The sequence below is a fragment of the Nomascus leucogenys genome, chromosome 2 (assembly GCF_006542625.1).
Source record: "Nomascus leucogenys isolate Asia chromosome 2, Asia_NLE_v1, whole genome shotgun sequence".
Taxonomy (NCBI): Eukaryota; Metazoa; Chordata; class Mammalia; order Primates; family Hylobatidae; genus Nomascus; species Nomascus leucogenys.
In genome coordinates, this window is record NC_044382.1 from 32,001,270 (window position 1) to 32,018,003 (window position 16,734).

The 16,734-nt window shown below is 40.6% G+C and overlaps 1 protein-coding gene across 12 annotated transcripts in view; it reads left to right on the plus strand.

Moving 5' to 3' along the window:
* The window catches only part of PPP2R2B (protein phosphatase 2 regulatory subunit Bbeta), a 492,508-nt gene that overhangs the window by 428,966 nt on the left and 46,808 nt on the right, over positions 1-16,734 (plus strand). For all 12 annotated transcript variants that reach the window (XM_030826999.1, XM_003266591.3, XM_003266586.3 and 9 more), the window contains 2 exons: positions 1,828-2,005; positions 15,864-16,028. In XM_030826999.1, coding sequence (XP_030682859.1) covers positions 1,828-2,005; positions 15,864-16,028 — 343 coding nt within the window. The remainder of the gene's footprint in view (positions 1-1,827; positions 2,006-15,863; positions 16,029-16,734) is intronic.

Genomic DNA, 16,734 nt, shown 5'->3' on the forward strand with positions numbered 1-16,734 from the left:
GAAGTCAGTGTGGTGATTCCTCAGGGATCTAGAACTAGAAATACCGTTTGACCCAGCCATCCCATTACTGGGTATATACCCAAAGGACTATAAATCATGCTGCTATAAAGACACATGCACACGTATGTTTATTGCGGCACTATTCACAATAGCAAAGACTTGGAACCAACCCAAATGTCCAACAACGATAGACTGGATTAAGAAAATGTGGCACATATACACCATGGAGTACTATGCAGCCATAAAAAATGATGAGTTCATGTCCTTTGTAGGGACATGGATGAAACTGGAAACCATCATTCTCAGTAAACTATCACAAGGACAAAAAACCAAACACCGCCTGTTCTCACTCATAGGTGGGAATTGAACAATGAGAACTCATGGACATAGGAAGGGGAACATCACACTCCAGGGACTGTTGTGGGGTAGGGGGAGGGGGGAGGGACAGCATTAGGAGATATACCTAATGCTAAATGACGAGTTAATGGGTGCAGCAAACCAACATGGATACACATGTAACAAACCTGCACATTGTGCACATGCACCCTAAAACCTGAAGTATAATAATAAAATAAAAATAAAATAAAATACATTAAAAAAAAAAAACTTCCTCATAGGTGAGTTAAAGTCCCTCAAGTCTGAACTGGGAGAATTCTTTTTTCTAAAAGGTTATGTTGGTGAGGTGACCGTACTTCAGAAAATTTAACTTTTGTTTTTCTTCTCCTCGCCACCTGAGTTGAAGCCAGTCCAGAAGTTGAAGTCTTAATCTACCACCTGGTATCAAATCAGTCGGGGCTCAGTTGCAAGAAATGATTTGCTTGAAAAGAAAATAGCTTTGATTATTTTATTATCTTGTTTCTATTAAGGGACCACATCTGTGTTGTGGGGTTTTGTTTGTCTTGGGTGTTTTTTTAGTTTGTTCGCTCTCAGGCATTAGTGTTCTTCTTCTCTTTCTTTGTAGCCAGTTCACCCAGAACTCAAAGGAGGAAGAGTGATAGGTCTTTGTTCATGTTTGCCAGAAAGACAGTCATGTGTGGGAAACTATTTAGTTGCCGATTCTCTGATCCACCAGAAAGAAATCATTTAATCATGTATTCTTACTCATTCAACAAATACTTACTGAGAAGTATTTATGTATCAGTAAGGTGACCATATGATTAATGTCCAAAGTGGGACAGTTTTGCATGTAAAAGTGGACACTACCTGGTTCGCACTCTAAGACAAATATCAACCAAGATTTTTTCAGGTCAATCAGATGTCATTGGGTTCCCTATATATTAGTGGCTGAATTTGGACGATTAGAGTCTTGGGTGATGCTAAAGTTTCCCAAAGTGCCCTTAAGGATTAAGGATAAAGCCAGGAAGGGGTGTAGCTTCCAAAGCCATGAGATGAAAAGACATAAAAGATAAATTTAGATTAAAGTTGAACTAGATATTTCTAAAATTTTCCCACAACTCCTTTTTTTAAATAGATTTCATGTTTTAAAAAAAAAAAAATAGAACAATGTCTCTGGAAGGTAATGACTCCACAATGGAAGCCAAGTTCCCCTGAGATGAGGCTACCTGGAGGGGCTTAGAAAAATGTTTAGAATGTATAAAGAATGAAATTTCCCACCAGGGCTAAGTGATGGTGATATCTTTTGAAAGAGGAGGAACAGAACGGAACAAGAACAATGTGTGATTCGTTATTAGCCTCTTCTTTCTCTAACTTGGAGTTTCTTCGATGTGGCTATTATTTTGTGTGTGATAATAAATGACATTAGCATGCACACTCTTTTCCTGTGGAAGATCTTTGGTTCTGAAGTGATTTGTTTCTCTTGCATCCCAGGTGCCTGTCCTGAGACCCATGGACCTGATGGTGGAGGCCACCCCACGAAGAGTATTTGCCAACGCACACACATATCACATCAACTCCATATCCGTCAACAGCGACTATGAAACCTACATGTCCGCTGATGACCTGAGGATTAACCTATGGAACTTTGAAATAACCAATCAAAGTTTTAGTATCCTTTCTTTGTGATCAAGAATCAACTGGCCTGAATTAAGAGTATTCAGGTACGAGTGGCCTGGGGGAAAATATGGAATAGAAATGCAACACCTAGCATTTGCGGATAACTTGCCCCTTTTAAAATACACTGGCACCTATGAGACTCTTTAGTCGTAACAATAAAGTTAGGGAAATATTGTTATTATAAGTGGGGGGCCAGGGCTAGCTCTGGATTGACTCTGAATCAATTCCTTCATACAGAGGCATTTTTATCTCATGAATTAAAATTAGAGGTGATTTTATCAACAATAGGATAAGACCCTAGTTCAGGTTCTTTCTCAGTTAAAGGATTCATAAATCTGTATGGACAGCATGGACCACAGACATACTGGTTTCCATTGTATCATAATAGTAAAAATAATAGTGACTGACATTTATTGAGTTCCAAGCACTTGCAATGGGAACTTTATAGTATTACATTTTTACCTCATTGAAGTATATTATGCATATAGAAAAGCACACGTATTATAATTGTACAGTTTGATGAAATTTCAGAGGTTAAACTCACCTATAACCAGCATTGACATCCAGAAACAGAACTTTACTAACAATTCTCAAGCCCCCATCATGCCTCTTTATATTAATAATTTCTACCCCCAAGGACATATTTGACAAAACAACCCTATAATGTAAGTATCATTATCTCCTGTTAAATTAAAATATAGAAAAGTCGGCCAGCCGCAGTGGCTTACACTTGGAATCCCAGCACTTTGGGAGGCCTAGGTAGGTGGATTGCTTGAGGTCAGGGGTTGAAGACCAGCCTGGCCAACGTGGCAAAACCCCAACTTTACTAAAAATACAAAAAAGAAATTAGCCAGGCATGGTGGCGGGTGCCTGTAGTCCCAGCTACTTGGGAGGCTGAGGCAGGAGAATCACTTGAATTCAGGAGGCAGAGTCACAGCAAGCCAAGATCATACCACTGCACTCCAGTCTGGATGAGAGAGGCAGACTCCATCTCAAAAAAATAATAAAAATAAAAAATATATATAAAAGTAAAAAAAAATGCTGAATAGCTGGACCAGTATTTTCACCCCCACTTTTTTGACCCTCTACTTCATAGTAAAAATTGGTCATTTATTGAATACCTATCATGTGCTCCATTTCTCACAAACCTGAGGCATGAGATTTATGAGAAATGGCACTGAACAACTCAGGCAACTGAACAATTGACCTAGGTATCAATATGGAGTTTTCTCTTCCACTTACCAGCCTCCCCTACTCTAACTCCATCTATCCATGAGCCCTGCCTCTAAAATATATGTCAAATCAACTCATATATCCTTATCTCTACTCCTACCACCTACACTAGCATAAGCCACTGTTGTCTCTCACCTCTGCACTGCAGTAATCTCATCTGGTCTCCATTCATTCTTGCTCTTTTATACAGTACGGACCCTTCAACATGTAATTCAAATATCATTCCTTCTCTGATAAAAAAAAAAACATTCCAGTAGCTTCCCATTGAGCTCAGAATAAAATCCAAGTTATTTAACTTGGCCTATAAGATTCTGCATGATCTGGAACCTGTCTCCATCTTTGTTATCCAGTCTTGTCACTCTTCTCTAATTCACTTCATTTCAGCCAACTAATCACTATTCTGTTCCTAAGTAAACCTTGTTCTTCCATTCTTTGCATTTGCTGTTCCCTCTTTCCAGAATATTTTGCCCGCGGCATTCACATGGCTAGCTACATGTCACTATTCAGGTCCCAGAGGTACTTTTTCATATTAACTCTTAAGTAGCTACCAGTAACTCTCTATCCCTGTTATTGTTGTGGTACTTACCATGATTTGAAATTTTTTTATTTATGTATTTTTGGTTTCCTCATATTAGGATGTAAATTCTACAAGAGCAAGGGCCTTGTATGAACTATTGCTGTATTCCAGTATGTGGAACACTCTGACACACAGAAAATTATTGGACATGTCAAGTTCGAAATAATAGTAGGTCATCAAAGTAGCGCTATCCAGTAGACAGTTCATCATAAAATCTAACCGGGAAATTTAATTTTAAGAGTTATAGTAAAGCTCTGAAGGTTAGTCTATAGAATAGACCCCATAATGGCTCAAACAAATAAAAGATTATTTTCCTATGAAGTCTAATATTGATGATCCCCATCAGCAGGCAGCCTCCTCCAATCAGTAATTCAGAAACTCGGGCCTCTTTCATTTGCAGCTCCCCAATGTTACCATGTTTGTAGCAGGACTGTAAAAGGGGAAGGTCATGGAAGATCACAAGTGGGAGATTTCTCTGAGCCATGCCCTAAAAAAGCATGCATTCCATTGGCTAGAATTCAGCCACGTGGCTACCTCTTACTGCAAGGCAGCTTAGGAAATGTAGTCTGGCTGTGTGCCCAGGATAAAAAGACCTGGTTTTGGTACACAGCTAGCTAGTCTCCACCACGGAGAGCACTAAACAGTCTCCAAGAGCTTTCAGGGAAGGCAACTTTAATCAGGTAGTGGCAATTATGAGATATATTTGGAGACAATGAGAACTGCCCATCAGGACCATGCCTGGCATCTTTTGTTGATCACGGAACAGACTCCACATGCTGTCTGGGCCTGCCTACAAATTTTGCCTGGCAGTGCAGCTGCTAATAGAATGAGTGTGGGTGGTGGTTCCCTTTTTCTCTCTCCATCTATTCCAAGAGCCAGAAATCTGCTCAGGCTCAGCTGGCTGTCACTCTGAGCTTCTGCTTTCCCAGTCTAGGTGACGTGTTTTCTGAATTTTGCCTCTAGGCCTTCAAGGGGGAGGGGAATTTCTTTAGGCATTTTGGGAGACAGATGCCTTGGGGAGAATGCAAAGGGGAAATATTAATAGCGCAGTTTAGGTTATATTCTGCAGATGTGTGACAGACTGCCAGATGCTGGCATACAAATGAGACCATGCCATTCACCCTTAAAGCAGCCATATGTAAAATAATCATTGTCATCATGAGAACGATGATAAGTGATATCTATATAGTTCTTTTCAACCAGATCGCCCTAAGCACTGAGCCTCTCATCACTGAAGTATAGCCACCTCTGGGGTAGGAAGCGGCCATCTTTCAAAACAGCCTCAGAAAAATACCAGTCACCAGGCAGGTCTCATTTCCACAATGCCCCTTATTCACAAAGGAGACAGAAGAAACATGGTTCAGGATAGAATAACGTGGGATTCCCAAAGCATAGTGTGGCAACTACTGGGGGTGGTAAGCAATGTGCTTCTAAGCAATACATAGACTTTTTTTGGTTTTTATATTTATGTATTTAATGAATGTCAAAAAACACAACCATCATATCCTACAATTTCAGATATTCAAAATCTATTTAGATTACAAAGTAAGTGTATGTAAAGTATTAAGTAAATAGTGAGACAAGTGATCTGGAGATATGGTTAGAAAAAAGTCATGACTTCCTGTGACTGGCATTTGGTGTGACTTTGGCATTATGGTTGAGAACTCAGGCTTCAGAGTCCAACAAGTGATAGAGGTCTCACTCAGCCCTACCACTTTCTGGCTGTATAAGCTTTAACATGTTTCTTAATCTATCCAAGCCTCCATTTCTCATTTTGTTCATCTGTAGAAAGCAGCTCTATCAAAGAGGATTATGAGAATTAAATACACACACACACACATATGCATGCACACATTTAGGGTAGTGACTTGCTAAGCAAATGCTCAGTAAACAGGACTAGCACAGTCATGATAATTATTGAGAGAACAAGGAAACTAGAAAAGTTGAACATTAGAATGGTAGCTTTTATTCTGCTAATTTTATTATCTGGATTTTTTCAATTCTAGACTCTTCCTTTGGCTCTGCAGTTGGGTGTCCTTTGCAAGATGTTTCCCCCTAGTTACTAGATGTTTGCAGGAACTCTGAGGTCTAGGGCCTTGTGTTTAGCACCAGATCAAAGCAAGGCATCCTAAACCTCATGATATCTGGTCATGAATTCTCTCCCTTCCATCCATAGCCAGTCTGTCCTTGTCTTGTGTAACAGTTTCCCACATAAGCAGTCAAACTTTGGTCTTAATAGGCTAACTACATCAGGACCATAATAACTCATTAATAGATTAGTAGTTTTCTAGGGCAAGAGACAATAGCAATAAATGAAAATTTATATTAAAAGATGTTGCTTCCTTATGAAAACTACGGTATACCTAGAATCCTTTGAACTCTTTTTGCAGGACTGAGAATGAATTGACCTGAGTTCTTACCTTGTCTGACATGGGATCTATTAAATAGGCCCATATCGAGTAAAAATAAAGACTAGCCCTCAACAGCGATAAACTGAGCACCTAGTTTGTGCCAGGCACGAAAATGGGAAAAAACAAATTTGCCACTTTCAGAGTAATGTTCATCAAATACACTGAGTATACAATTATAAACTGAGATAATTTCTGTGAAGATAGGGAATATGGTTCTATGAATGCATTTTTTAAAATCCTGCTATAGACCAGGGAAGACTTTGCTGAAGAATTAGTTAAGATCTGAAAGAGGAAGAGTATGAACTAACTTGGCAAAGAGGTGTGGAGAGATGTGTTCAGTGTGTACAGAGGTCCTGTGGTCGGAGAGAGTATGACATGTTGGAGGAATTCTAAGGAGGCCACTATTTTTGAAGCCCAGAGAGTGAAGTGGAGCATGGAGTAAGCAAGGATGGGAAGGGTAGCACAAGCCTCACCTTTCAGAAGTCCAGTCTCTGAATATGAGACAGAGGACTTATCTGGGAGAAGCCAACTGGACTCTAGGGATACTTCAACTTTGACCTTGGTCCTAACAACCCTGTACAGTGGCTTCATTTTATTTGGCAACCAAGCTGAGGCCCTGTTAGAGTCAATTCCCTAATTAAGGGACCAGGTAGCCTCAACTCTTGGGTTCCAGGTTCTAGCACTCATTACTACCATGGACAGCAGCTTCCTTTCAATTCAGTGGGATTCTGCCAGGCAGGCTTCCAGGGGAGCTGTGAGGTCTAGTACAAGTTTCTCCCCCATTGTTGCTTCAGTGGCTTTCACCCTGCCCAATACATATTTAATATGACACCATGTGTCTCTTTGTCAGTCTCCTCATATTGAGCCTAGGAATTGGCAAACACTCCATGAATATTTACACATTGGCTTTTTTTTTAAGCTCTTAAGAGAGGCGTATCCCTTGGAGTCCTCTTTGGAGATTTCCAGTGTCTCATCATCAAGCAACATGTCCTTTCAGCTAATAAGATCTTTATGTTTCATAATCATTGCTTAATATCCAAAGATTAAATTTAGACCATGGAAAGGAAAAAAGACCTCAAAGCAACTCATGTCCCTAAAAGGAAATCAAACTCATCAAACAAATACACTGTGTTCACACAAAGATATTACTATTTTCTACCTTCAGTATTGGCAGACTTTAAGTGGGATATGAAAAGCCTCAGCTGCATTTGAATGTGGGTACTTTACCCTGATAAACATAGATTCCGCTCTTCAGCTTGGCCAATGTTTATAATACTCAGCCCTGCAGAAAAGCGTCCTACTTGGCTCTCCTATCCTCCATTGGCTTAGACAGGAATTGGGGAAATATGCATGTCAGTATTAGCAAAATCAGCAGCAATGGGACAGAGGCATATGAAAGTCACCTCACAAAGGCAATGCATATAAACCCTATCCTTGGAGAAATATGTGCTTCCTTCAGAAGAAGGAATATTCACTCCAGTGTAAAACCACTTAAATTATCTTTTCCATTATCTTGTTTAATAATCAAAATTCTTAGAGGCTGATAGGGTTATATCCATTTATAGGCAAAGAAATGGAAACCCAGAGAGATAAAATGACTTTCCCAAATTCTCTTAGCAAAATAGAGATAGAATCAAAACTGAATCCCAATCTCTGGTCCCCATTTTGTTACAATCACAATGTTTTTCACAATATTATCTCGAACTTTACCCATCGAGTTGAGGTTCCTGGTCTCGCAACTCTCTGACAGATGATTTTAAGCCAGGGAAACTGCTATTTTTTTTTTATTTTATTATTATACTTTAGGTTTTAGGGTACATGTGCACAATGTGCAGGTTTGTTACGTATGTATCCATGTGCCATGTTGGTTTGCTGCACCCATTAACTCGTCATTTAGCATTAGGTATATCTCCTAATGCTGTCCCTCCCCCCTCCCCCCACCCCACAACAGTCCCTGGAGTGTGATATTCCCCTTCCTGTGTCCATGAGTTGTCATTGTTCAATTCCCACCTATGAGTGAGAACAGGCGGTGTTTGGTTTTTTGTCCTTGTGATAGTTTACTGAGAATGATGGTTTCCAGTTTCATCCATGTCCCTACAAAGGACATGAACTCATCATTTTTTATGGCTGCATAGTATTCCATGGTGTATATGTGCCACATTTTCTTAATCCAGTCTATCGTTGTTGGACATTTGGGTTGGTTCCAAGTCTTTGCTATTGTGAATAGTGCCGTAATAAACATATGTGTGCATGTGTCTTTATAGCAGCATGATTTATAGTCCTTTGGGTATATACCCAGTAATGGGATGGCTGGGTCAAACGGTATTTCTAGTTCTAGATGCCTGAGGAATCACCACACTGACTTCCACAATGGTTGAACTAGTTTACAGTCCCACCAACAGTGTAAAAGTGTTCCTATTTCTCCACATCCTCTCCAGCACCTGTTGTTTCCTGACTTTTTAATGATGGCCATTCTAACTGGTGTGAGATGGTATCTCATTGTGGTTTTGATTTGCATTTCTCTGATGGCCAGTGGTGATGAGCATTTTTTCATGTGTTTTTTGGCTGCATAAATGTCTTCTTTTGAGAAGTGTCTGTTCATATCCTTCACCCACTTTTTGATGGGGTTGTTTTTTTCTTGTAGATTTGTTTGAGTTCATTGTAGATTCTGGATATTAGCCCTTTGTCAGATGAGTAGGTTGCAAAAATTCTCTCCCATTCTGTAGGTTGCCTGTTCACTCTGATGGCAGTTTCTTTTGCTGTGCAGAAGCTCTTTAGTTTAATTAGATCCCATTTGTCAATTTTGGCTTTTGTTGCCATTGCTTTTGGTGTTTTAGACATGAAGTCCTTGCCCACGCCTATGTCCTGAATGGTATTGCCTAGGTTTTCTTCTAGGGTTTTTATGGTTTTAGGTCTAACATGTAAGTCTTTAATCCATCTTGAATTCATTTTTGTATAAGGTGTAAGGAAGGGATCCAGTTTCAGCTTTCTGCATATGGCTAGCCAGTTTTCCCAGCACCATTTATTAAATAGGGAATCCTTTCCCCATTGCTTGTTTTTGTCAGGTTTGTCAAAGATCAGATAGTTGTAGATATGTGGCATCATTTCTGAGGGCTCTGTTCTGTTCCATTGATCTATGTCTCTGTTGTGGTACCAGTACCATGTTGTTTTGGTTACTGTAGCCTTGTAGTATAGTTTGAAGTCAGGTAGCGTGATGCCTCCAGCTTTGTTCTTTTGGCTTAGGATTGACTTGGCGATGCGGGCTCTTTTTTGGTTCCATATGAACTTTAAAGTAGTTTTTTCCAATTCTGTGAAGAAAGTCATTGGTAGCTTGATGGGGATGGCATTGAATCTATAAATTACCTTGGGCAGTATGGCCATTTTCACGATATTGATTCTTCCAACCCATGAGCATGGAATGTTCTTCCATTTGTTTGTATCCTCTTTTATTTCATTGGGCAGTGGTTTGTAGTTCTCCTTGAAGAGGTCCTTCACATCCCTTGTAAGTTGGATTCCTAGGTATTTTATTCTCTTTGAAGCAATTGTGAATGGGAGTTCACTCATGATTTGGCTCTCTGTTTGTCTGTGATTGGTGTACAAGAATGCTGTAGAGATTTGGGGAAAATAAAGTGACCAAAAATCTTACTACCAATTTTGCTGTCTATACATTGGATTTGCATCACAGTTTTAACTTAATGCTAGCTAATTCAACAATGTGGGTTCAGGGGGAAATAAAAGAAATTTAAAAAGCCAAAAACAATTTAAAACTCCTCATTTACCCAAGAATCTTTCTTCTTCTTCTTCTTTTGAAACTTTCCTAAGGAAAGCAGTTCAGTTTCCTAGTCCACTTTTTTTGCATTAGGACATTCCTTTTATTGATATTATTTTTAATACAAATAATACATTAATACAAGTTATTTTTTGTAAATTACTTTAGCAATAAACAATTCACCTCTTACTCTGCTAAAAGGTTAGAACGGGTTGGCAAACTATGCCCACAGACCAGATCTATCCCAAAGGGTTTTTGTAAGTAAAGTTTTGTTGGAACACAGCCACACCCTTTCAGTTACATATTATCTATGACTGCTTTCCTGCTGCAATTGCAAAGTTGAATAGTGGTGGCAAAGGCCCAAAAGGCTGAAAATATTTGCTACATGGTCCTTATGGAAGCTCACCTAGTTTAGGATATGGACTCACACTTTTTTCTGTCCATTTATATATCAGGCATATTCACAGACTATTTTATTTTGTATGTAGTTGGGATTATGCCATATGCCTTTTTCTTTTTAAAACAAATTTTTATTTCCACAGGTTTTGAGGAACAGGTGGTATTTGGTTACATGAGTAAGTTCTTTAGTGGTGATTTGTAAGAATTTGGTGCACCCATCTCCTGAGCAGTATACACTGAACCCAATTTGTAGTCTTTTATCCCTCACCTCCTTCCCACACTTTCCCCGAGTCCCCAAAGTCCATTGTGTCATTCTTATGCCTTTGCATCCTCTTAGCTTCCATTTATGAGTGGGAACATACAATGCCAAGAACCTTCCTTCTATTCAATCTAGGACATATAGAGACATAATTTCTCTCTCCCTTTCCTGCTTTTACTGCTTACTAGTTATCAACGCCTAATATACTGCGTATTATACTCATTTACCTTGTTTATTGACTGTTCCCTACTAGAATATAGGCTCCATGGATCGGGGGGCTTGGGGCCTGCTTTGGTCACTACTGTATCTCCTGCACCCAGAAGAGTACTGGCAGGGTGTAGATTCTTTGGAAACACTTGTAGAATACATGAAGAAAGAAACGAATGAATGGGCCCTTCTCTCTCTCTCTCTCTCTCTCTGTGTGTGTGTGTGTGTGTGTGTGTGTGTGTGTGTGTGTGTGTGTGTGTAATATCTTTTACGTGGTCATAGTCAGACTGTATATACTTTGTACCTAACTTTCCTTACCCAAAATAATACACATCATAAGTATGGAAAGTATCCTAAGTTTTGTTTGGTTTTTCAATACAGGATCTCGCTCTGTTACCCAGGCTGGGGTGCAGTGGCACAATTACCACTCGCTGTAGCCTCACCCTCCCAGGCTCAATCAATCCTCCTGCCTCAGCCTCCCCAGTAGCTGGGACTACAGGTGCATGCCACCACACCTAGCTAATTTTTGTATGTTTGGCAGAGATAGGGTTTCACCACATTGCCCAGGCTGGTCTCAAATTCCCGGGCTCAAATGATCCACCCACCTTGGACTCCCAACTTGTTGGGATTACAGGTGCGAGCTACCATGCCTGGCCCTAAGATTTTTTCCAGCCTGAAATACAACTTTATTAAAAGAAAATGTGGAAACTGTACTGATCATTGAAATCAAAAGAAAAACCATTCGTAAACCCACCCTGATAGAACTATCACTAATGTTTTAGTGTCTTCCCATTTAGCTCATCATTTTCAGAGTATAAGTTTTAAATGATATCATCATACTATTGTTAGAGTTTTGTGCACTATGGTTTTTACAGAATTGGAAACTTCACTGCAAAAACAATTTAATGAGATATATAAAAATTCATCTAATCACTTCCTTATTCTGTATATTTATTTAAGTTGTCAATCTTTTTCTAATATCATATGGGACTTTTGTTTTCATAAAAAGCTTTTTCTAAACTTGGGATTAGGAAATGATGTTTGAATGGCCCGCATGCTACCTCTTACCATCCTGCTATGACCCTCTCCATTCCCTCATCCCACCACTGATGAACCATTTATGGCTCTGGCTTCTCATTTGTTTGAAGTGGATCCCTTAAGGAGTGACCTCCTGGTGTCTTCAATTATTATTTTAAATGATGCCTTAGGCCACTGCCTGGCACAGCGGTGCCCTCACCTTCCCCTCTTCTGCCTTCCAAGCATGGAGCTCAGCTGCCAAGCTGGCTGTGCCCCCTCTTGTCCTCAGAGCTGCCTCCAGAGTCCCAGCAGAGAGCCAGATTAACCCCTTTTGTTAGCAGATGTAATTTGCCTGGGTTCAGCATTAATAAGAAATGCCATAAGCAGTCGGGTCAAGAAGAACAGATCTGTCAAGCCCCAGGGTTAATTTAATAGCAATCTGTTGGCTGTCAGGGTTGTATATTAGCCATGAATTCAATGCTCTGTTTTGCTTTTGCCATCTAGTTATTTGGGACAACAGGGAAATAATTTGGATAGAGAGCTCTAAAGGATTAAAAAAAAATTGTCTGTCAAAATGCATCATTCCATTTTCAAGATTATACGTGGAGCAACAAATTGCTCATCTTCTTTCTCCTTCCCTCCCAACATGAAGGACAAAATTACATATGCTGAAAACATGGATCGCCCTTTAGAGTTGTGCAGGGGAAAATGCCCGGGTTTCTAGGGGATACAGATGTTGAATATCCTCTCCCATCATCCCCGTAAGTCATTTAATTTTTAGCAACTAGACTTCTCTCAAATGTTTCTAGAACTCACCAAATCCTCCAGCAGGTGAAAACCCAAACAATCCCTTGTCAGGCTTGTGTCCCAAATTCTGCTTCAAAAAAAAAAAATCTTAGAGCACATAAAAATTCTGATTCTGGAAAATGCAGTCACCAAAGTAGTAGGTAAATTAAGAGAGCACAAGCCTACAGCCAGAAGAGACGGGGCTGCCCTCTCAGATTAGCTGGGGGTCTTTTCAAAACAACCAAAATTGTCACATTTTGGCCAGCTTTGTGAGGCCATTCCTCAAGGGAGGCAGAATGGCATGGTGAGAAAGAACCCAGGCTCCGGAGTCAGACAAGCTTGGGTTCAAATCCCAGCTCTGCCCACTGTGTCACATAACCTCAAGTAATTTATCCGAGTTCCCTCGGCTGTAAAATGGACCTGTTGATAATGCTGCCCTCATAAGGCTGAGATGAGGGGCAAGGGGGACAACACATGGAAAGTGTTAGCACAGGACAGACCTGGCCCCTGATCAGCATTAGCAACTGGCCATATCTTCCTCTTAACTTCATCATCACAGCGATTAAAAAGAGGGATAATCGTGGTTTATCCCTGGAACCCCTTTGAGTCAAACTAAACAAGCCCTCTACTCAAAAAGGAAGACTGAGACCTGCTGGGGATAGGAAGCCAATGGCTTGGGGATGAAGGCTGGGCGGTGGGTAGGCTTGGAAGGTCCAGTGAAGGAAGGAAAGATCCAGAGATGGCAGCTCTGGGCAGATCTCGTGGGCACAGCCCCACTGGCGTCCTTGATGGCGGAGGATGTGCCTGGTTTCATAGACATGTTTAGGCACTTTGTTTTTGCACATTCTGACTTTGGGGCTTTATTTTTAGGTGGGAAAAAATAACCGTAGCTGTAGCACCTCCCCCTCCCACACAGCGAAGATCCCTTCCAGTTCAGCTTGTTTTTAGAGCTATACTGGTAGAGGTTGAGAAAGCTGACACCAGATTTTCTTTCCCTATTTGGAGAAAAGAGAAACATGTTCACTGGCACAGTGGGATACCAAGGCTCGCTCTGGAGGATGAGGAAATCTAACAGCAGCTGAACACTAACCTCTGTTTACCCAACGCCAGGTCATGGCCATAGAGCCCAGGGCATGGGTCAGTGGCTGACAGAGCACCGGAGCTGCAGCCTAGAGCCTCCTCCTGAGGGGCACAGGCTCTTGCTCCACAGCGTGTGATGCTAACTGCAATCATATTTATAACTCTGGCAGAAGTTGAGTTGAAAGGTAGTATTTTGTGAATCCAGGAGACTCACATGCCCCAGAGACCCGAGTAATATTTGCATCTGGGTTTGGTGGGAGAAATTGTAGTAACATGCACTGTTAGCTCAGTTTCATGCCAATTTTAGAAAGAACTCAGTAGGGTTTATAAAAGATAAGGAAGGGGAAAGAGGCACAACCAAATACAAAGCCATTGTTGCAACAAATTGCATGTTGGAATGTTGTAGCAGGAGCATAGGTGATGTTTGATCATAGATGATTACTTTGTTAGTGCTAGCAGGACTAAAAATATCAGTGCATTTGCTTGTACGGCATCTAAACTCTAAGGAGGGGACTATGCTACTAGCTTAATGAAAATACAAGACTTTCATCCATCTCAGTCTAATGGGGCAGTTATATCAAGTTATTGCTTGTTGATTCAATACATTGTTGTCCAAAATGTGGTGCATAAACTCCTGGCACATGCATTTGCAATTATTATGTGTTGATTTTTATGCATATTACTTAAAATGTAGCTACCTTATTAAACCCATGATTTTATGAATGTTGGATTACTGTTTAGATAAAGCTAAGTAAAGAAAAAAGTGAATCAATTTAAAGTTGATCTGAAAGAAAAATGTTAAGTAAAAAGTACTACCTGATGATGCACAGATAGGGCAAAAATCACAAAGGTGGCTCACGGTGGGAAAATCTAGGAAAAGTGGGAGTCCTGTTGGTCAGCTTCACTGTGTAACAGCATCCACATCACAAGGCTTGTTCTTTGCAGGATGTTGCTGGGTCCTCAGACAGTGTCTCGGCCCCTCTGGGTCCTGATCCCCCAAGCTCTGGGTGGAGGAGTGAAGAGATCTGTACAAATGCACTCCTTCACTCATGCCAGACATCCTTCCGAAGGGGTTTATTTTCATTGAGTCACCTTCATAAATAAAAGGCTAAATGTTTCATTCCAATATACAAGGATATGGTCTTTAAAAAATAGAGGTATAATTCTTGATCAGAAAGGGAAATACTGAGAAAAAAAAAACCCAGATGATAAAACTAAGGATATTTTCCATGGGACCCTAAAACTTTCCAACTGGATGGCTTCTTTCTGATACTTAAAAACTCCCTCACAAGCTGAAAAGCAGATCACAACTTGACAGAGACTAGAAGTCTTATAAAGCATACATGAGAGAAATTTTACATAATTATGAAAGAGCACAGACTTTGCACCTGGGATGAAATCCTAGTGTTGTCACTTAGCCACGTGACTTGAAGCAAGTTACTTTATGCACTTGGAGCATCCGTTTCCATCCCTGAAAAAATGAGGATAAGGAAAATGCTGATTATATAGAGTTCTTGTAAGGATTAAATGAGATAAAGTACATGATATGCTTTGCACAGTGAATGGCCTATAGCTAGTGCTCAATTATTGGTAGCAGCTATTATTATTACCATCAACATATTATAAAGAAGGGCTTAGGGATTTCGTGAAAGAGGATATGCACTCTATTATTACAGATATCACTTAGCCCAATAATCCAGTTAAGGAATCAGATAAAATGAATTATTTGGTTATAATAGGACTAGTACCTTAATCATTATTATAAAACGAGAAGCACAATCTTTGCAACTTGGTACATTTTAGCCTGATTGCACAAGCAGTTAACTTTAGTCATGAGTGGATGTCTTTTACATGTTTATAGAGGATAAAACACAAATGAGGAGTCTAGAGACCTGAGTTCTAATGCTGCCTCTGACTACTGGGTAGCCCTGGGCAATTTTCTTAAAGTTCCTGAGCCTCACCTGCCTGGGACAAATTTATGATGAGGATCTACCATGTGCGTAGCAAATGTTGACATGTTATACTAATATAAGATGGTGCCATTGCTAATTCTCCCCTTCCCCAAGTTCCTGCTTCCTTCTCCTGGTTCCTTCCTTGACTCGTCTGTGCCAGATATCGTGGACATTAAGCCAGCCAACATGGAGGAGCTCACCGAGGTGATCACAGCAGCCGAGTTCCACCCCCATCATTGCAACACCTTCGTGTATAGCAGCAGCAAAGGGACAATCCGGCTGTGTGACATGCGGGCATCTGCCCTGTGTGACAGGCACACCAAATGTGAGTAGCAGCTGAGGGGAGGTGGGGGGCATGGCCACTGGCCCCAACATGAGGGGGGAGAGCCTGGAAGCTTATGATCTCCCTTTCTACACCAGACACACTAGGAGTAAAGAAACTACAAGTGGGAGTCAGCTCCGTATTTTATATTTCAGTAAAGATGAACATTCATGTTCAATTCCAAAACATCTAGAGATGAAAATAAATAAGACATGACCCTCATCAGAAAAGGGTTTAAATAACAGTATGCCGTGATCCAAATTATGTGTTAAGGAAATCATGCTTGCTGCCATGGGGAGAATGACTTTGAGGAATAGCAGGGGGACCAGCTAGGAGACCGTTGAAGGGTGGCCTGGACAAAGAGGTGAGTGGAAATTGAGAGGGCAGATGGGTTCCAGACACATCTTTTTTTTTTTAATCCATGTAACCTGCACAGTACTGCACAGATCTTGGCAATAAAGTTAACAGGACTTGCTGAACTGCGTGGGAGGCTGAGAACATAAAAGGCATCTAGAACAGCAGCTGGGGGAAGGAGCTGGTGGCTTCTTGGAGAGATTGCGACTATAGGATGCCAGAGCCATGTCATAATGACCATGATTTTTAAAACCCAAACTTTTTTCATCAAAGTGAGTGAACGGCCACAAAAGTAACCAGAGGAGTAGTATGATCAGAATTAGTTGTTAGGGAAATTGTTCAGATGGAAGGCAGA